This window comes from Asterias amurensis, chromosome 9, assembly GCF_032118995.1.
Source record: "Asterias amurensis chromosome 9, ASM3211899v1".
NCBI lineage: Eukaryota > Metazoa > Echinodermata > Asteroidea > Forcipulatida > Asteriidae > Asterias > Asterias amurensis.
This window is the reverse complement of record NC_092656.1, coordinates 18490737-18511509: the sequence shown is the minus strand read 5'-3', so window position 1 is coordinate 18511509 and position 20773 is coordinate 18490737. Positions and strand designations below refer to the sequence as shown.

The 20773-nt window shown below is 37.1% G+C and overlaps 2 protein-coding genes across 2 annotated transcripts; one reads left to right on the top strand and one right to left on the bottom strand.

Moving 5' to 3' along the window:
* Nucleotides 1–778: 778 nt before the first annotated feature.
* On the bottom strand, nucleotides 779–17805 carry LOC139941951 (uncharacterized). The gene is made up of 18 exons (XM_071938598.1): nucleotides 17603–17805; nucleotides 14891–15106; nucleotides 14039–14134; nucleotides 13618–13699; nucleotides 13096–13225; nucleotides 12478–12649; nucleotides 10913–11108; nucleotides 10386–10559; nucleotides 9937–10039; nucleotides 9565–9655; nucleotides 8549–8669; nucleotides 7615–7741; nucleotides 7227–7347; nucleotides 6165–6516; nucleotides 5633–5767; nucleotides 4963–5083; nucleotides 3350–4744; nucleotides 779–2648 (listed from the first exon to the last, which is right to left on the bottom strand). Exons 2-18 carry the CDS (start codon nucleotides 15034–15036, stop codon nucleotides 2566–2568), a joined length of 3645 nt encoding a protein of 1214 aa, XP_071794699.1. The 5' UTR covers nucleotides 15037–15106; nucleotides 17603–17805; the 3' UTR covers nucleotides 779–2565.
* Nucleotides 17806–18030: 225 nt separating this feature from the next.
* LOC139941717 (succinate dehydrogenase assembly factor 4, mitochondrial-like) lies at nucleotides 18031–20528 on the top strand. Its single transcript, XM_071938329.1, has 2 exons — nucleotides 18031–18135; nucleotides 19235–20528. Exons 1-2 carry the CDS (start codon nucleotides 18042–18044, stop codon nucleotides 19543–19545), a joined length of 405 nt encoding a protein of 134 aa, XP_071794430.1. The 5' UTR covers nucleotides 18031–18041; the 3' UTR covers nucleotides 19546–20528.
* The last annotated feature ends 245 nt before the right edge of the window (nucleotides 20529–20773 follow it).

The following is a 20773-nucleotide window of genomic DNA, read 5'->3' as shown; positions in this document are numbered from 1 at the left end:
TCCTTTTTGGTTCCAGTAACGTTTCAAAGTTTTGCTTAGATTTTTTAGACCTCTTTTCATTTAAAGGCAGTGGACGCTATTTTGGTAATTACTCAAAATAATTATCATCATAAAACCTTTCTTTATTACGAGTAATGGGGAGAGGTTGATAGTAACCAACATTCTGAGAAACAGCTCCCTCTGAAGTGACGTAGTTTTTGACAAAAAAGTAATTTTCCATGCATTTGATTTCGAGACCTCAAGTTAAATTTCGAGATCTAAACTTGAGGTCTCGAAATCAAGCATCAGAAAGCACACAACATCATGACACAAGGGTTTTTTTTTCTTTCATTATCTCGCAAATTCGACGACCGATTGAGCTCAAATTTTCACAGGTTTGTTATTTTATGCATATGTTGAGATACACCAACTGTGAAGACTAGTCTTTGACAATTACCAATAGTGTCCACTGTCTTTAACACGTGCGACAGGAGATTGTGAACAATCATAACTTGTAGTTGTTTTGGAGATGGAATACATTGATCTTTTTGGGGGAGGAATTAAATAATTATCGGTTTTGATTCACAGACCAAGAAATCGTACGTGATGGATGAGAAGTATTTCATGGATCGTAAATGTGTACCTAAATGTGAGGCTGGTTGCTGGTTGACCTTTGGTACTGGTGCCTGCATCTCTTGTTGTGAAGGAGATTTATGTAATTCAGCCAATGGGAGGACTGCTTCATTATGGTTGCTTAGCACCGTTACCATGGCAATTACTGCCCAATGGTTACTTTATTAAATGACAAGAAAACAAACATGGAAACCGTCTTAATTCCAGAATGGATTATAGAAATTTGAAACAATTTGAAACAAAGTCATCTGTTATCATTTACAAACTTAATGCAAGCATAAAAATTCATTTATTTCAAATTCAGTTTTCAGTTTGGCCATACTATATTAAATCAATCCACACTTATTAAATTATTTTACACTCGACTGAGAAGTACAAAGTTAATCTACTACTCTGGAGAAAAGAAAATATGGAATAATTCTGTGGTTTTCAGCTAGACACATTCAAAGTTGTTGAAATAATTAAACATTTCCTAGTTATCAGAAACTCTGAAAACAAGATGTCTCTTTCCTAAGTTTGTTTTGTTTTTGAGAACCTACAAGTTTTTTTTTAACAAATGGTAATTCAAAAATACCCTGCACTTCCAATCCAATACAATTTAATTTTTAGCTGCACTTTTTCAGCAGTTGTATTTAACCATGGGGGAGAAGTCTTTCCTCTACGATTCAACACTAAATCAGTAACCTTTTTGAGATATGATGGACACTACAGGTGCGCTGTTTGGTTTATGTGTGTATAAGAAAAACCTCGTAAGGTCATAGAATTGCGTCCACCATATCAACAAAACAATGGCTCATGGAGCTGCTAAAATCTACTTTGTCGCACATACAACTGTTAGGCATTACGTTTGATAAACTTAACAGATCTTACCTATAGCCTTACTTTGCTGAAATTAAAGTGTAAAGCAATAATTTACTGCTAAGTAGCTTTGTGAAATTATTTTGGTCCGAGCGTTTACATAACTATTTTGCTGAGGATAAATAAATTGCTTATATTACTGCAGCTGATGCAACTAAATATCCAAATTCATTACCAAGTTTGGGCATTTTTTGTGACTACATAGAAAAAAAGAGCAGTATTGAAATTAAATGCCTGCTTAAAAACTAAATGAACTCAAGCTCACTAACAAACTCACAAGCACCAAACGGATTATGTGTTCATGTACGTTATTTTACAAAAAAATATGTACAGATTTGCACTCTCATATTCTATAGTCGCATATTAACTCTGTGTAGATTTGTCATAAGGCACTTATTATTAAAACAATGCATTGCATGCATACACAAACTCACCACAAATCTAATAAAATATTGACAAATTAAAATAAGTGTGAAGGTGATCACATAAAACGCTTTCAATTGAAATACTGATATGAATAAAGTCAAGTCGAAATAACTTGCTTCAAACATACCGACTCGTGTAACTTTTTGGTGTCAAAGTTGCATAGAATTAATTGTTATTAACTGCAGCTACTTACATGCTTTTGTATATTTAGTGTATGTGCAATTATAAAACAGTTGATATGTCTTGAAACATCTACACAAGACGCCAATACAAATGCCAAATGATGACTATCTCCTTAGCTCCCAAGAAATGATGACATCTCTATAGAGTGGTATCACATGATATAGACAATCAAATGTTATCAAACTCCCAAAGTTGAATTGATTCACTAGGGAGTGGTGTAACTATAACAATGTAATCAAGTGTGACACCAACAGAGGTCAAAGGTGAATCCGAATGAGAATGAGCAATTGCCAGATCAACATCTTTACCAGAATGAGATTGGTTGAATAAAGCTCCAATAGATGGGATTAATCGACCCCTCCAGTCGTAGCAACATTGAAGGAGAACCAATGTCTACTAGGATTCCCCTGACTTAGAGCTGTTGAGGTTGGAGGCAGCTCCAATATAGATGTGATGTGATTGATTGATTGACCCCTCCTGTCGTAGCTACATTGAAGGAGAATCAATATCTACTAGGATTCCTTGACCAAGAGCTGGCGAGGTTGGAAGCAAAATAGAATCATCTTCATCTGTATTTGAGACAAGAAAGAAAACATTTTTTAAATCGATCAAACTGTCTCATGATTGCTATTAATGCTTAAAGCCATTGGACCCTTTCGGTAAACAGTATTGTCCAAGGCCCACACTTCGTGTATCACAACTTCTATATCAAATAACAAACCAGTGAAAATTTGGGCTCAATCGGTCATCGGAGTCGGGAGAAAATAACGGGAAAACCCACCCTTGTATCCGCGCGTTTCGCCGTGTCATGACATGTGTTTAAAATAAATCCGTAATTCTCGTTAACGAGAATTGATATTGTTTTACTGTTTTCTCAAAAAGTAAAGCATTTCATGGAATAATATTTCAAGAGAAGTCTTTCACCATTACCTTCTGTAAACCCTGTAAGTTATTTGTGAATCTGTGACCTTTTTTTTTTTTTCTGTACCGAAAGGGTCCAATGGCTTTAAGAAGCACATCAAGGGGACAACTGAGCCTCTTACAGTTCAAAATATCTACAGCTTTCTAAACAGATTTCCAAATTAAATTACAGAACTGACAAAGTCTAGTGTTGGAATTGTAAAGTAACTTTTTTTTAGTAACATGCACTGTTTCACATGGTACTCTATCGGCTTTAGAAAGACTGATTTTAGGAATTGATGAGGAGTCGTAGTTTGGGTATGCACATTATCATTCCCTCTTCAAACAAATCAACAACAAAAATACTCACCTAGCAGACCAAAGTTCATTGAGGTATCAGGTGTATACCGATTTGATGTGAAAGAGGACTGGGTACCAGACACTCTAGACAGATGTAAATTGGACAATTCCTGTAGCAGCGGTGAAGTTCCAGATGTCATCTTGATGAAATCATCTGTCTGATTCAAAGAAGGTTCGACCAAGGAACTATTCTTATCCCTGTGTGGAGTCACAGAGTTTCTCTGCTGTTGCATCCAGTTTGAGGAGTGTCTCGCATTGAGCTTTGGGGTCCTAGAAGGAGTGATGTCGGGAGAAATAGAAACCAGGAGATCATCCATGGCCTTGGAGAGGTTCATGGAATAATCCTGACCTAGGTCAGAATCTGACAGAAGATCAGATTGTAAAGGGCTTGCATAGAGTCCTTCACTGGGTCTGTCCTGTGGGGGAGGGGAGTGTGCAAGATAAACTTCACTCAGGAATGTGTTGGTAGCTTTCTCTGGGCTTCGGTGTTCTTCAATTGATCCATTGTTGGCCATTCCAAGGATTGAGTAGCCACTCGGCCTTGGCTGTCCTGCCTGGACATAAGGGTCATCAACTGATTCCTGGTCATTCGGTGGCGTCATATCAACGTTTGACCGGTCAGGGCTAAAGTCACTGATATTAAAGCTCTGCTGGTCAACATGATCAGAGAAAGTTACACTCTTTTGTGAGCCACCACTTACTTGCCGAACCTTACTGCTACTCAATTCAGCTGAGGGCGTTGGATCCGGAGCCTGTGGTTGCTGAGTTCTTGTCTGTTTCTGCCTCTTAATCCTATCTTGACGTATCACATCTAAATTTGGGGTTAGCCCTTCAATAATATCAGTGTCTCTGTGAAGTGTTAGTGGAGTTCCATGTGTGGATGAAGTCATGTCATCGTCCTCTTTGAAACTTGGAAGTGGTTCCTTCTGCTTGTGAGCCGCAATCCTCGTCTTTGCTCGTGTTGATAACTGAGGTGTCCTTGTCTGGAATACTTCAGCTAGGGTTAGCTCAAGATCCTCAGAGAGTTCTGGCCTCCTTACAAGCAACGGGGAATCAAATTCATGAGCTGGTGACACTCCAATATCAAGATCAAGAAGATGGTTCTGGAGACGATTTGATGGCAGGAACGACGTCTCTCCTTGGGTCTCAGGTGACCCCAGGTCAAGAAGATTACCAATGTGTACGCTGTGTCCCTCAAGGCTTCGTTCTTGGGACTCGTGTGTATCTGTAGCACCCATAGGTTCTCTCCTCTGGCTTGTAGGGACATCAGGGCTTGAGTCTGAATCAAAGAGTGTTTTAGGGAGCCTGTCTTGAGGGGTATCCAATGACCTTGGGGTGCCAAGTGTACTCTCATCTAAAACAGGAGTTCTCGCCAACTTATCTTTGCTGATAAAAGCCTCTTGATCTGAAGTACAAATATATATATAATATTAGCCCTTTCATGTCCCCATAAACAGGCGATGACAAACAAAAATACTCTATTTTTTGTTTGTAGCTTGCATTTCATATTTCTTTCTAACAATATTAAATTCATCTTCAACAAAACCTGTACTCAAACTATACTTTCTCTCATGCTTGAGATTTTTCAAGCCGTTATAGTCTACTATATGAAACTTGACTCACCTAATCCTGCCACAGGATCCTGAAGAGCCAAATCTAGAGGAGTGTTCTCTTTTGATTGAGTCCTTAACATTTCCAAGAAGTCTGGTGTTATATTCCCTCCATCCGTCACTGCATCAGCAATCTATTTGTCAAAGCAAGAAGAAAAGGATGAAGAACAAAACCATTCTTTAAGACCATCTGTCTTAAAGGCAATGGACAGTGGACAGTCACACGCTAAGTAATTGTCAAAGACCAGTATTCTGACTTGGTGTATCTCAACATATGCATAAAATAACAAATCTGTGAAAATTTGGTCTTGATTGGTCGTCTAAGTTGCAAGAAAATAACCAAAGAAAACACACCCTTGTTGCAAAAGTCTGTGTGCTTTCAGATGCCTGAGAAAGACTTCACAGGCTTGAAGTATTTTTAGATTCAAATATTTTAGTGAGAAATTACCTCTTTCTCCAAAACTATGTTACTTCAGAGGGAGTTGTTTCTCACAATGTTTTATACTATCAACAGCTCTTAGTTGCTCGTTACTAAGTCAGTTTTAATGTTAATGTATATTTTGAATAATTAACAAACTTGTCCAGCTTATAACTCCTTATCCCCTGTGTAATAATAAAAGAGAGATTTTCTGCTTATAAGATTGAAAGTTGAAAATAAAACTAAAATATGGATGACCTCTGACCTGATCCACGAGTAATTGATGAGCTCTAGGTGTAGTCTTAGACCTCAAGGCGCTTGACATGACATCTCTCTTTATTGCAGAAGCTACTGGTGTATGTGATGATAGAGATTGGGATGTTTCATCATGACGTGATATCTGATGAGTCAAAGAGTTGATCAATAATAAACTCAGTTAGAATTGTTGGCTTCAAGGCAGAGTAAATGCAGTACAACTTTAGGGTCACAGCTATTACTTTTTTTAAAAGAATTCATTCAAATTCTTAAGTTTCCAAAAGGCATATCACACATCTAACCTGTAAAATTCCATAATGGCTGCACATTTCTTCAAAAATGTAACCCTAAATAACTGACATATTTGTGTTTATGTTCTTAAAAATGGAACTTTTTTGTAAAAAGTATTTTTTTTAATTTGTGCTAGTTACCAAAATATTACAACATTTTAAGCACTCAGGCCGTACAAATTAATTTGACTGAACAAATTTCTGATCTAATGAATTGAATTACTCCCACATATTTCAATTAGGGCATCAAACCTTTGTTTTGGATGTTTTCTTTCGTCTCCATGGTTTCTCCTCTTTCAAGTCCTCTTTCCTATGATCCGTCATTCCTCTACTGACTCTACTCTCAGCCCCCTTCCTGGGTTGTGTCTTGTACCCCTGGGTCACATCTCGCTCCATCTTACCCACTCTCACACCCTTCTTATGGGATGCAGTACCATTGATCTGGGTGGCATTAGTTGCTTGGGTACCTAGGTGCCTGAATGGGGTATGTAGTGCTGAATGGGTTGATGTGGGTACCACTTTAGATGGTGCTGATTTAACTCTCTTGCGGTGGTGGGTGGTCTCTGGGTATGTTGTTCCTATTGGGATGGGTAGCTTGGATGGGCTGTAATAACAAACATTCAGTATAAGGTTACTAGCCAAAATACAATGATACACGAACAACATATTACTAAAGTTCTCGCAGAAAGCAGAAAGTTGTTAAAGGCAGTGGACACTACTGGTAATTGTCAAAGTCTAGCTTTCACAGTTGGTACATCTCAGCATAGGCATAAAAATAATAACAAACCTGTGAAAATTTGAGCTCAATCGGTCATCGAACTTGCGAGATAATAATGAAAGAAAAAACACCATTGCCACACGAAGTTTGGTGCGTTTAGATGGTTGATTTCGAGAACTCAAGTTCTAAATCTGAGGTCTCAAAATCAAATCCGTGGAAAATTACTTCTTTCTCGAAAACTATGGCACTTCAGAGGGAGCCGTTTCACACAATGTTTGATACCATCAACCACTCCCCATTACACATCACCAAGAAAGGTTTTAAGGCAATAATTATTTTGAGTAATTACCATAGTGGCCACTGCCTTTAAGTAGATATTTCCGCTGACCTATACCTGCTTTGAACAACTAACATAACCTGACCGACTGACCTGACTGACGTGACCTGACATTGTCAACATTGCCAACTGACCTGACCATGCGACCAGACCAACCTGACCTGACTGACCTGACCTGACCTGACTAACTGGCTGATCAACTGCCCTTACATGGTAGGGGACTAGATAAAAAAACGCATAGCTACATGGCGTGTCTCACCCATTGGTCTGTTTCCTTAGGTCTCCAAGCATGCTTGTTGGTGTTCCTTGTATCAGTCCAGCGTGTCTAAGCGCATCTTTATTGATGGTTTCACTTAACATGGACACAGCCTCTGGAGTATCTGGTGGGAAAATCACAAATTTAATTCAATGTTATTTATGGTTTAATTTTAACAGGATAACCCAACCAGAATAAATACAACTGCTATTCTTAAAAAGCATGTGAAAGATTCCAGAGTAACAATAGTATTACGTCAAAACTTGCGCTTTAAAAATTGAAATTGTATGTATTACAATACTTAAAACATGACTGTTGTTTAACTGATAATGTTATTTGTGCTGACCAAAATAAGTAAAACAAAGGACTCGGACAAAAACAAAATAACTACCTGTAGATGTATTTATCTTGAGAGATTCTGCAGCAGGTAGCCTTGTAGGTGTTTCATCTTGAGACCTCACAGCAGCAGGTTCAAATGAGACGGGTGGAGTAGGGGGCAGTAAGTCTAGACCTAAAGACTAAGAACATATCAAGTGGTTATCAAACAGGTTATCAAACAGGTTATCTTGAGTGATCCTGCAGCAGGTAGCCTTGAAGGTGTTTCATCTTGAGACCTCACAGCGGCAGGTTCAAATGAGACGGGTGGAGTAGGGGGCAGTTAGTCTAGACCTAAAGATTAAGAACATATCAAGTAGCTTTGGGTTGCGAAGAGAGGTTTGCGGTAACACCATGTGAAAATCTCTTTTGAATAGTAGAACCAACACTACTCAAAAGAGTTATTCACATGGTGTTACTGCAAAACCTCTCTTAGTTATACTTCCACAATGCAAAGTTTCAAATTCTGGCTTTGAATTGACAAACAGGTAATCTGATAGAATCGGTTAGGAAAAATCTCTCTTAGTGTACAGTTTGTTTTGTTTGAAGTCATTGTCTTATGCGATGAGTTTTATGCGGCAAATCAAAGAATTCTAAGAATGCTAAGAAAACAGAATATCTTTCTGCTGTGATGTCATGTCTTATTATCGAACTCCAAGTAGTTTGTAGGGAGAGGGGGTATAATTCATAACTCAATAACAACAATAAGAATAAACAACAAACCAACCTCGGTAGTCTAGTTGGTAAGACACTGCTCTAGAATTGCAAGGGTCGTGGGTTCCAATCCCACCTGTGATATTTTTTTACAGGACTTGGAAAGTACTGAGTATACAGTGCTAACACACATCGGTGTATGGGTGAACCAATTAATACAAACCAAAATTGTTTACTCTTTTCCAATCATAATTTGCAAGGATTAGATTAGGGGAATTGAATTGTTTGTAACTTACACTGAGCTGAAAAGACTTGAGTGTATCTTTCCTGCTGGGTGTTTTCCCTTCGCTGACTTTCTTACGAAGTTGACTAACTGATGTCTTCAGCTCTGGTAATAATTCATTGATTAATGTGGATCTGTAAGTATCAAAGACAGGGAAGGAGAGAGTATGGTGATACTAGACAAAGAGCCTCACACTAAGATACATAGTTATCAATTCTCAAGGAAGTTTACACAGTTCAGCTTAAAGTGAATGGTTGTGCAGATTCAGTGTCTCACTCAGACTATGTGTAAAACGTAGATCAAAGAAATTTTAACAATCAGAGTACATTTCATAATATTAAATAATAATAATTTAAGGGGGCTAATCATCCTTAATCGCAGCTAAGAGCTGAATTGCGAAAGACACGGCTACAACGTATTCGAGAAGCAGGCATGCAAGGGCGCCTTTGGCTGCCAGCCACAATCAACCCATTATGACCACCGAGCACAGCCAAGATCGAAAGTGTTTGATTTTTCCCTGAGGGAGAAAAACCCTCGTGGCACAGCAGAGAACCAACGCACAACTCAACTCACATATGGCCCTGGCTGGGTATCGAACCGGGGGTCACCTTGGTGAGAGGCTTGCGCTTTACTTACAAGCCAACCATGCCACCATTTCATGTGACTGTACCAAAGAATACTGCATTTAGATGGACCTGTAAAGCATATAAGCCTATGGGGCTGTGGTAGGGCAAAGCAAAGAATGCAAGGGCAAGTAGCGACCATGAAATAGGGCTTGGTTGCAGTTTTAACAAACATTACACACTTACTGACTCACTGTACTGCTCATTGTAGTTTTAACTAAAATACTAAACCTATGATTCATGTGCAAGTAACAAGCTAAGCCAAAAACCACGTTGCTCCTATATGTTGTTGCAATATTGCAAAAGAAGTCCAAGCATTTTACAGTGGAGAAAAAATATATAAATATTCATATAGCTAGGTGATAGAGTAACTTATCACGGCTTTTAGTAAAAGAAAGTGGTTTACCTAACAGCCTGTGTATTGGCAAGGTGTGCATGATGAGTGTGAACTTGAGTTACTAACTCAGAAGAATACTCCTCAAATCTTGGCATTGGTGCTGAGGACAAAAGATAAGTAAATAGTACATTTTGAAAATCAGTTCTTTATGTTAACGGTTCAAGGTGTAGATGAAGATTTTTCCCCGAGAAGGCGTCGGCTGAAGACATCCTCTCGTTCAACTGATGAAGATTGCACTATTGGCTGATGCATGTACATAGGTTTGCTAAAGAGCATACATACATTCTAGTTCCATTATTATTTGTTTTGATGTGTAATGTATTCACTCTTTTTACAGTAAACTTAACTCAATTCAGCCCTCCAGTCTTAACCAGAACCCACCTTGATGGATTTTCTCCAAGTAGAGATGAAGTGAGAGGTTCCAGAGCTGGATCAGCGTGACTAGATTAAGTTGACCGCCTTCGTAAGTATTCCCAACATTACGCTGGAAAGAAAAAAACCAACATGGAATAAAGTTACCTTCATTTTTCTCTGTAACTCTCGTCTGCTTTGTCTTTGAAGTTCATAATTAGGATCAAGAATAAGTTGTTTGTTATTCGTAAGGGCAAGCCATGACAAGTCTTTGCTTCATGCCTAATGTTGTTATTGTAGTATTTATTATTGTGTTCTGTTCCTGTGAAATCCTGCATCAAGAAAAATGTTTTTATCGATTGTTTCATTGACAACCAATTGAAACTAAACAGATATGGAAACTTTCTCCTTGGAGTATCTCATCAAAATAGAAAAAGGCAGATTTGACAATTTGTTGAGAATGAAACATTTACTCTTACCCTCTGGAGTTCTTGTTGGCATTCTCGAAGCAACATCTCTGGGACTTGGACATTAATCTCTCCTGCGTCAAGACGGTATTTATTTTCAACCTCTTGTAAGACTGAGGTCACTACATCTCTCTCTGCTGACTGGGTGACATAGAATGAATCCACCGTCTTCCAAAGCTCTCTTAGCTATCATAGGATTTGGAGAAATATTTGGTTAATTCCATACAAAGTTAAATCTTAAATTAGCTACACCTAGGTACAATCACAGATACAAATTTTACAAAATACTAATCAATGTTGGGAAGTTAGAGCATTTTGCTGTACCAGCCAGGCTCCTAGTGGATGATACCCATGCTTCCATCCTTACGGACTATTGGGGCAGCCCAAGGAGTAGGCGGGAGCGTGTCCCTGTTATCAGTTGATTTCAAGGGCCAATAGCCCAAACCAGTTCAGTCTAGCCCTCACCTTGAAGTGGCCGTTCAGCTTTGTGATTGTGATGCTAAGCAATATCTCATTCTGATGATGGGGACCAATCTTACCTTTTGAATCTTCTGAGTCCGTTTGACAGCATGCATATCTTGTTCTCCCGTCGTCATCCCACCTGATCTACGTCTCATAGTAACTGGACTACCCCTAGCCTTGGCTTGATCGTAAGACGCAGCTTGGCAATCTCGTAACTCATGTTCAATATCACGTAGCTGTTTAGATAACTGTCTGTGCTCCTTCACAAGCTCACTGTAATAACATCAAGGTTACTCAATCATCTTAAAATTATCTTCAATATAAGTTAAAGACAGTGGACACTATTGGTAACAGTCAAAGACCAGTCTTCTCACTTAATGTATCTCAATATATGCATAAAATAACTAACCAGTGAAAATTTGAGCTCAATCGGTCATTGAAGTTGCGAGATAATAATGAAAGAAGAAAACACACTTGTCACATGAAGTTGTGTGCGTTTAGATGGTTGATTTCGAGACCTCAAGTTCTAAATCTGAGGTCTCGAAATCAAATTCGTGGAAAATTACTTCTTTCTCGAAAACTATGGCACTTCAGAGGGAGCTGTTTCTCACAATGTTTTATACCATCAGCCTCTCCCCATTACTCGTCACCAAGAAATGTTTTATGCTAATAATTATTTTGAGTATTTACCAATAGTGTCCACTGCCTTTATGATTCTTCTGCCCAACTAAACATCTATTGCTAATAAATAAAAGCCCCACCCCACCACTAAAAAATGACCCCTCCCCCCAACAAATACTTTATGTAGACAGTACACTCTCGGCATGTTTTCAGAGGTGCACTCTGCTGCTGGGGATTGTGCATTTTATGCACATGCCCTGAGCCTTTGGAACTGTCTCCCCCATCAAATTAGTTTGGCATAGTCACTTGAAGTTTTCCAAACTTTCCCGTTCAATGGTTGATAATGGGAAACTTTAGACTATCTGCCAATCACCAAGAGAGGGCGCTCTTCACCAGGTAATGTCAACAACTTAGGAATAGGAAAAGCATGAGTGACGGCGGTCACTGACAGCAAATACCTTGTGTTTTGCGTGTTTTTGATTTTGTATTTTAGATTTAGCCAAACTGTGTTTTGTTTTTCATAACACATTGCCAGCATAAACCAAACTGTTCTGGAACAGGACGTACTGGACACGAGTTCCCCAAGGATAACAAGCGGTGTGCATGAGTTTTGGGGAGTGTTTCTTCTAGGGTAATTAGCAAAAATTCCAAAATGCTGACCTACCAAAACTTGAGAAGAAATCTGAAGTTAAGTTGTATGACAATGTATCTGATTTAATTTCAAGAGGTTGAGAGACTTCTAAATATTTTTTGAGTATTTTTGAATTTTTGGCATTTACCATTGTTTGCTATAGGAGTTGTGCACCCTTACCTGGTAGGTCTGCTGCCCTCTAGTGGCAGAGCTTTCAAAAAGTCTCCCATTGTCTTTCCCATTATTAGTGCCTTTATTTATTTGCTTATTGTATAGTTTTCTTGTAAAGCGCTGTGGTACCCAGTGTAAGAGTGCTCAATAAATTACGTTATTATTATTAGCTTATCTGGACTGAAGAATTGTCTCCTTTGCGTATAACCTAGATCTTACTTTGCATATTGTTTCCACTCTCTATGCAGTAGTACCATGAGTTGAGCTCTCTCAAGGAATCTCTTTCTATGTCTAACAGTAGCTGATTGGGTCGTCTTGAGCATGATATGCCCTAGATGAGAGACTGACGGTAGTAACTTAGGTCTTTGTAGCATGTCTCGCTCTCTCTTGCCTGTGAAAGAAATCAGTTTATTTTTTTCTCACTTGACCCTTGTAGTACTGATTGTCACTCGTAGAGTTCTGCATGTTTATTTGTTAAAGCCTTCTGTTTACTCTATGGTACTTGTTTCAACTGGTACTCTATCTAACCAAGTTTAATTTATGTGTTTTAACTGACCCCGTGTAGTTTCAACAAGAAGCACATCTCATACTAAGACTAATCCAATCCAACAGTATTTCAAATTTTAAAACTGTAAAACCGTGATAAGATACAGCAGGCAAAGCCTACCTTGCTTAGCAGGCGCAGCCCTACTAGCTTAGCAGGCAAAGCCAGGCTATCTTAGCAGCAATCTCACTAACCAAATAAAGCAAAAATGCCCAATGGCATTTCATGAGCTAACAATTTACATGTTTACTGAAACAAAACCCGAAATACTTGAGCATAAATTATGTTCTTACTGTTTTCCTGTCTGATGACTTTATAAAGGACATACTGAGAGAAATGTAACAGGAGGAAGTAGAACCTATCACCACCCGGAGACATGAACAAGGATGGTACGATGCGGGGTAGATTGGCTACTGGATCCTCCTAAAGATGCAAACAATACAAAGAAAATAATCAAATTACATTCCAATTTGAACAAACCTGATCATCACGCCTTAACATTGAAAAGTTCTCATGTTACTTTGGGGTTGAAACTAAGAAACATTTCTGAGAATGGGGTTTGAACCTGCAACATCCGGGCTGAGTTAGCTCTCTCTCAACTGAGCCATCTAGCCCTAATGTTGGTGGTCTCCTTATTTTGTCTTGTTTGGGCGTGCCAGTCAAAGTGCCTTCAGCTGATCCCTCTGCTTCACAGGTTGTATCACAAACTTGGGTGTGATCCCTGGCTTTGCTGGGGTCACAGGTTTAAACCTCACTTCAGTGCATTTGAGTAATTTTTTTAGTGTTCAACCAAAAATTATTTATTTTATACTTACAGCAGAAATCTCAGAGAGTTGATTGCTTACAGCTTTTCTGAATGCCTGTTCCTGTTTCTTATCAAAGATCGGCCAACAATCTCTGCAATCCAGAAGACGCATTACGAAAAACAAGAAGAAATTATCAAATGGATGAATGAATAAAACACCATCTCAATAGATATGTAGGTTTACTACCATGTGCATTTTGTAGGTTTACTAGCTGGGTAGTGTTTATGTTCTTTGGAGAACTTGTCTTTCTTTATAAGAAAATTTAAATGTATGATGACAACACACACAAACAAGTTTTGAGTGTCACTTAAGTTTGGATACGATCAGCTTTCTGATCAAGTGTTAGTAAGAAAGTAAATAAAATTGTGTTAGGTTTTTTGTCCGACACATTGGATGATTTATTTGATTGATTTCTGTTTTTGATACTGACCTGAATTTTTCATGAGCCATGGCTGGATTTAGTCGATCAAACAAGAAATGCATGACAACTTCAAATGCTTTCTTGTTTGGAAGAGCAAACATATCTCTGAAAAGTGAAATAATAATAATAATAGTAATAATAATAATGGACACTTAATAAAGCGCCAGTATCCGCCGCGGCGCTCATGGCGCTACTCTACAAAAGAACAACAAGCAATGAAAGTAGCAAACAACAAATATAAGAAAATAAACTTAACAAAAAGCTTCTCTATGAAAATGAGTTTTTAAACTGTTCTTGAATGTGTTGAGTGATTTGGAGAGTTTCACAGTGTCCGGGAGGGAGTTCCAAAGCTTTGGTGCTGCGCTCTGAAAACTTCTCTCCCCCCATACGTGTTTAGTTGTTTTTTCCTGGAGGAGTTTGTGTTTTGTAGACCGTAAGCCACAATGTCTTGGGGTGTATATCTGCACAAGGTCACTTAAATATGCTGGGGCATCACCTTGTAAGATCTTGAAAATAATGAGGCACAGTTTATATTTAACTCTTTGAAAGAGAAATGAGTGAGAGTTATTATTATTTCATCTTGGCCTGTCTCCGAAAAAGGTAAACTTTAAAAATGGTTCACAGATAATAAATGTTTACCATCCGACTACAAACACTTTCAAAAAATAAAAATATAAATCATAAACATACAGATGTAAGAGACAATGTGTCTCTTTTTTTACTTTCTTCTAATTTGCGATTTATTATTTAAAACTAAAGAATACTTGCTTCAAGAAGATCATGATTTTTGCTGAAGATAATGATTTTTGATGAAAATCCATGACTCAACTTTCAAAAGAGTTTCTTGAAATGTTTACAAACCTGTTGAATGGAATTTTATGTCGCCTCTCAGCTTCTTGAGGTTCAAATCCAAGAAGCAATACATTGGTGAAGAAGATCTCCCTAGACTCCAATACGTCTGGGATGTTGCTGACTGACGCATGACTGCGACTCTTTTTCTTACTCATCTTTCTTACTACTTCAATTCAAGACAAGATCCGTTAGGTCAGATAATGTGTTGTGACTTTTTAGTTGACTCTGTGAATAACAAAATGTAAGTAAATATATATTATAAAAAAGAAGCGTTAATTCTTAAAGTCACTTGGAAGTGGTATTTTTTCAAAATAAAGCTTTTGTCACTAATATATGTGTTTTGATGAGTGGAATGTGAATAAACAGTTAGCTAAGGTTTTAAAAAATCAGTTCTGATGTTATTTACAAATTTAAGAGTAGACCCCGACCCGAGAGGGCGCTGTTCGTGACGTCAATCGAGGCAGACTTTGCCTGTAATGCGTAGAGTAAACACAATTGCAAAGTAAATGTACGTACCAAATCGTGAGTTTGTACGTTTTTTTTTTTTTCCGGCAATGCCGACCAGGTGTATTGCTGCTGAATGCAGAAAAACACTTTTTGAAATGTACCAACTAACGACCTGGACGTACATGTACTTTGGACGTGTGTTTACTATACGTTTACTATATGTTTACTATACGCATTGCAGGCAAAGTCTGCCTCGATTGACGTCACAAAAGGGGTAGGCGGAGTCAGCCCCCAAACAACTTTATATATTTTTTAAACATATAAATCGTGACAAACAATTACTAAAAAAATTGTTTTATTGTTCGTAAGCATATACTCTTATGTTTGAAAGAAAAAAAATTCTATTTCCAGGTGACTTTAATCAACAAAGGAGTGATTTTTTAGTGATATCCTCTAAGATCAGGTAAAAATCAAAACAATAACATGGCTAAGCCTTTTTTATTTGAAACTAGGTTCCCAGGTTCTACAATTATTACTGCCTGGCCCATTATAATTAAATTACGGTATTATCATCTGAATGTGACAATGCCGTATCTGTTTTATTTACCAGTTTCTTTCAACGACAACATGTTCAACTTCAAGAAAGTTTCAAATAAATTCACTGTCTAGTCTCTCTCTGAGCTGACTCCGAGTCTGACTCAGTCATCAGTCAATTCATCATTGGCAGCTTTTCAAGAAGTAGCCTTTTCAAGAAGATTTTTTTTATTAATTCATGATAGAATTAGTAGAGGCAAACAAATATGCACATATATTTATTATAGTATATAATATACGGACATGTCAAATCATGGCAAATTATGACTGTCAAAACAAGACTTGTGTTGTGTATCTGTATCTGTATTGTTGAGCCGGCAAAAAAATGACTAAAGACACTTCACACCTGTGTCGACTGCAGTGTCAGAAAAACTCAGATGAATATAATTTTTGATTATAAATAATCATTCAAAGAGCAATAATCCTGGATCAATTCTGAACAGATATTCTATGATTTATGAAAACTAGTTTTTTATTGCCCCACATCCATTCCATGATCATCATGGGGTCATGGTTTATTCGGATAACTTTCCGCATGGCGCCACCACTTTTTCACTCATTTTTAGAAAAAGGGATATCCTCTGCTTACCAGTTATCACGCTATTATGCCTTTTTCTTTGAATTGGGAAAAAAATAATGATGCAATATATCAACCGATGCCCTAATTATCTTCATTTGTTAATACGAAGTATGCAAACATAATTAAAACTTGATGGACATTGAAATGTTCACACCACACACCAATCTTGGATGACTTCAACTGGCCCCATTTGTTTTGAGTTTTTCCTATTTTCACGGCAAACAAGAAAGTATGGTTTCCCGGTGAAGCCATACATGGAAGAAACATCTGCAGTGACTACAAGTGTTCTTTGAGACTCTGTGTATGACTGTATAGCCAGCAGTTGCCTTCATTTTATTCAAAATATTTTTGTATTAAATTTTTAAAATTACCATGGTAACTTGCAAAAAATTTAAAAAAATAAAACAAAAATAAAAAGTGTGAATAATTAAGCTTCAAAATCTGATTTCTATTTATTTTTTTTCTACTTTTTTTCTTAATATTTATAATAAAGCGTATTAATAAACAGTGATAATTGAATCAATAAGCTGATGTTTAAATTTTAATATAAATAATAGTATTGATATGAGGGTTACAAAATAAAAATCTCAAAAAATATTAGAAAATGATATAAGGCACATGGCTTCTTTAAGCCTCTGTATTTTTCTTTAAGAATGCTCAGCAAAACATTCAGTCACATGATTTTGATCATCATGAATTGTGAATTGAAATAGCGTTTGATGAAACTTTTTCGGTGGGCAAATATTTTTTTATGGCCTCAACATTATGACATATTTTTGTACCTTGTAGAAATGCCTAAAATACCAACTTTTTTGCATTTACAAGTGCAAATGACCAGTGGAGCATTACGTGTTTCTAAGTTTTGGTCAAAGAAGAGGAGACTCTTTGCTTGGCCAATAAAACCACACAATTTTTATCTAGGGATTGTTTACATCGCGCACAGAGAGGTAAAAGATTTGCCACGATATTAGGGACACCTCGAAAACAGGACCTCCTACGATATATCAATCAGGTAAATAAGTTCCTATATTATTTCATATCAAATGAAAAAGTGGTGGCGCCATACGGAAACTTTTCCGTTTATTCCTTAATACACTTACTATTCGAGAGGCGCCGAGGTAACATTTGCATCGCCACTTTACACTAGATTCGCACTGATTGTTTGTCAACTAGAGAAAGCAGCTAAACTGGCCAGTCGATCGGTATTCCGGTTTTACTTCATCACTGTACCGATCATTTTTGCCGACGATCACTCGTTTCCCGATCTTCTTCAAGTTCATACTTACTTCAATCCACCCGCCAATTTTAGTCATCTTTTTTAATGAACAGGCATTGTGCGAAAACAAAAATTAAAATTAAATTATTTTATCTCCTTAAAAAATAGTTTTAGTATTGAGAAACTACTCTGTTATATATTTTACTTGTAAAAAGGTGTTTATAATTTATTTAAATGAAATTTAAATAAATTTACAAATTTGAAAAATGTCATGAAAATAGATTTACATTTTACCCATGATGCAATGAAAGTTTCATAACAAGATGGCGGCGCCCATAGTCTATCGTAGATTTGTCAACTTTAAGCTCATAAAAAGTAGTTTGAGTCAGCCCATGATCATTTGTGGAAATGTCAATCGTAAGTTTTATATATTTACAATATTTACATTTATAAGCTAGAAAACACATCGTTCGTTCGAGAAAGCAGACTCTGCTAAATCAATAAAAAGTTGTTTCAATCATTAATCAAAATGGTTTACCACGTAACGCCATAGCCCCACTTGTGTGGCCAAGGGTGGGGCTAGTAACGCCACAAAAAATCGTGTAGTGTGGTGCGTGATTCATATGCGTTATCTGCATGGATCCAACTGCATTGTGAATGTTGCATTGGATGTCAATCGTGCGTAAGGATTCCTTCATGAAAGTCACACACACCACACAGTGGTCTCTGTTCTTTTGCTGGATAACTTTCCGTACGGCGCCACCACTTTTTTTACTCATTTTACAAAAAGGGATATCTGAATAAATTTTGATTATCTCATAATTGAGGTAAATTAGATACTATTTATTTCATATTGAATAAAAAATTAGTGGCACCATACGGAAACTTTCTCTGATTTTTTATTTTAACTGCAAAAAGGCAAACAGTTTGCTAAGTCGGCGCAAACGTTGCAAGAGAGTACAAAATGGCCAGGTATGCCACCACATTATATGTCTGGATGTTTTTTCCCACTTTATTTGTTATTATTGTTTTCAGCACATGACATGCATATATTCATAACAATTTTAATAATATTATTTTATCAAAATCTTAAAATATTACTTTTAATTAAAGGAACACGTTGCCTTGGATCGGACGAGTTGGTCAAAACAAAAGCGTTTTTAACCGTTTTTTATATAATGCATATGGTTGAAAAGATGTTTTAAAAGTAGCATACAATGATCCACACAAGTTTGCCTCGAAATTGCGTGGTTTTCCTTCTACTGTGCGAACTATCACCGTCGGCCATTTATGGGAGTCAAAATTTTGACCCCCATAAATGGCCGACGTGTTAGTCGACGAGGTAAAAGGAAAACCACGCAATTTCGAGGCATGTTTGTGTGGATCATTGTATTCTACTTTTACAACATCTTTCTACCCATATGCATTTTATAAAAAACGGTTACAAACGTTTTTCAAAGACCAACTCGACCGATCCAAGGCAACGTGTTCCTTTAATGATAATTTGTCTTTACAGATGCAGTCAACATGGGTCAGTTCCAAAGAACTCCTTCTCTCACGATCCCTGGCAATCCAAGTCTGCTACAGAAATTCTACTCACAATCCTCAAACGACAGCAGTAGCAGCAAAACACCACTGAAGAAACCATTTACTCCTTTAGGGAAACATGATGGGACTTCTGAGAGGCACCGGGATGGAGAGAAGGAACCTCTAGAAGCTTTTCCTGATGATGTTAATCCGACAACCGGAGAGAGAGGCGGACCTAGAGGACCAGAGCCAACTCGATATGGAGATTGGGAACGTAAAGGCCGCTGTATTGACTTTTGATATATTGGATCAAAGTTGACAGATATGAGATGCTGAATAAAGCACTATATGTGTAAACACTATATTTAAGTCTATACCAGTAAGAAGTGATCTCTTTGTAAGTCACTCTTTTATCAAGATGGAACATTAGTTCAAACTGTTTAGACAGTCACCTGTCTGCAACTAATGTTACAACCTGCAACCATTGGGCAAATCTCTCTGTGCTGTGCTGTGTAATCTAATCCAATGAAGAAACATGCCCATCTAGGTCATCAAATCATTTTTACACCTGTTCTCTATGTATAAAGGTGTAATTATTTTCATTGGCCATTGACTGTATGGAGGTGTTGTCGTGTTGGTAATATAATGCTTCATTTTTCATTATTGTCACCTCAGGCTTTTCTAGAGTTATTCTCTGATAAATCATAAGACATAAACCATCACTTATAATTATGAGTCATTTTTGTCTGTAAAGACACTCAACATTGCTCATTTGCTGCTCTTCTTCAATATATTAAAAGACATATATATTATGACAATTTGACAAATTGAACGTGTTAAAAGATTACAACATTTTTACAGCTTGACATTGGGTTCTGAATAGTTTTTCAGTGGAAGGTTATTTCAACCAATAAAAAAGGGTTTGCAAATTGCTTTAAAGAAATAATCCTGTTGCCTCAATTGTATTTCAAAACATTTTTGCACCGTTAACTGTACAAATATTGGAAGGATGTCTCCAAAACCAATTGGTTATACCATTATACCATTAGTGTACAGTTGTTAGTTGCATAAAAAGGTATTTATATGGTAAAAGTCCTTTGCAAAAACACTATAGAAGGTTTATTTCTGTATGCATGACATGTTATGTGTGGGTGTCTTTTAAATAATTTTCTGTACTGAACCCTTGTTTAAAGTGCATAATAATCCCAATTATTAGTATATTTATTCACACTTTTTCACAATTTAGGTGAGCTTGGATCACAATAAATCTCTAGGTAAAGATATGAATTTTCTTGGTTTAAATTGTTTTTGTTTATACCACTTTTTGTTGCTTTTTTGTTTATATTAAGACATAATGCCAATCGAATATTTAGAATGGGATGTATAAGGTCCGGTTGGATCGAAAGCTAAATACCCTACTCGTTATTATAATGGGATATATAGATTATCGCATTATGTGGCCTGTTCGCAAGTCAGAATAATGAGAAAGGAAGACTTGAGTTTAATCAGTAGTTATGAGATTAAGTCA

Bases quoted from the DNA above. Each gene is read 5' to 3' on its own strand.
- LOC139941951 (XM_071938598.1), bottom strand. From the start codon at position 15,036: ATGAGTAAGAAAAAGAGTCGCAGTCATGCGTCAGTCAGCAACATCCCA. The intron at 10,560-10,912 runs GTAAGATTGGTC...ATCCTATGATAG, and splicing joins GGACTCAGAAGATTCAAAAG to CTAAGAGAGCTTTGGAAGAC. The intron at 7,348-7,614 runs GTAGTTATTTTG...TTTTCCCACCAG, and splicing joins CAAGATAAATACATCTACAG to ATACTCCAGAGGCTGTGTCC.
- LOC139941717 (XM_071938329.1), top strand. From the start codon at position 18,042: ATGGCGGCGCCCATAGTCTATCGTAGATTTGTCAACTTTAAGCTCATA. The intron at 18,136-19,234 runs GTAAGTTTTATA...TTGTCTTTACAG, and splicing joins CATTTGTGGAAATGTCAATC to ATGCAGTCAACATGGGTCAG.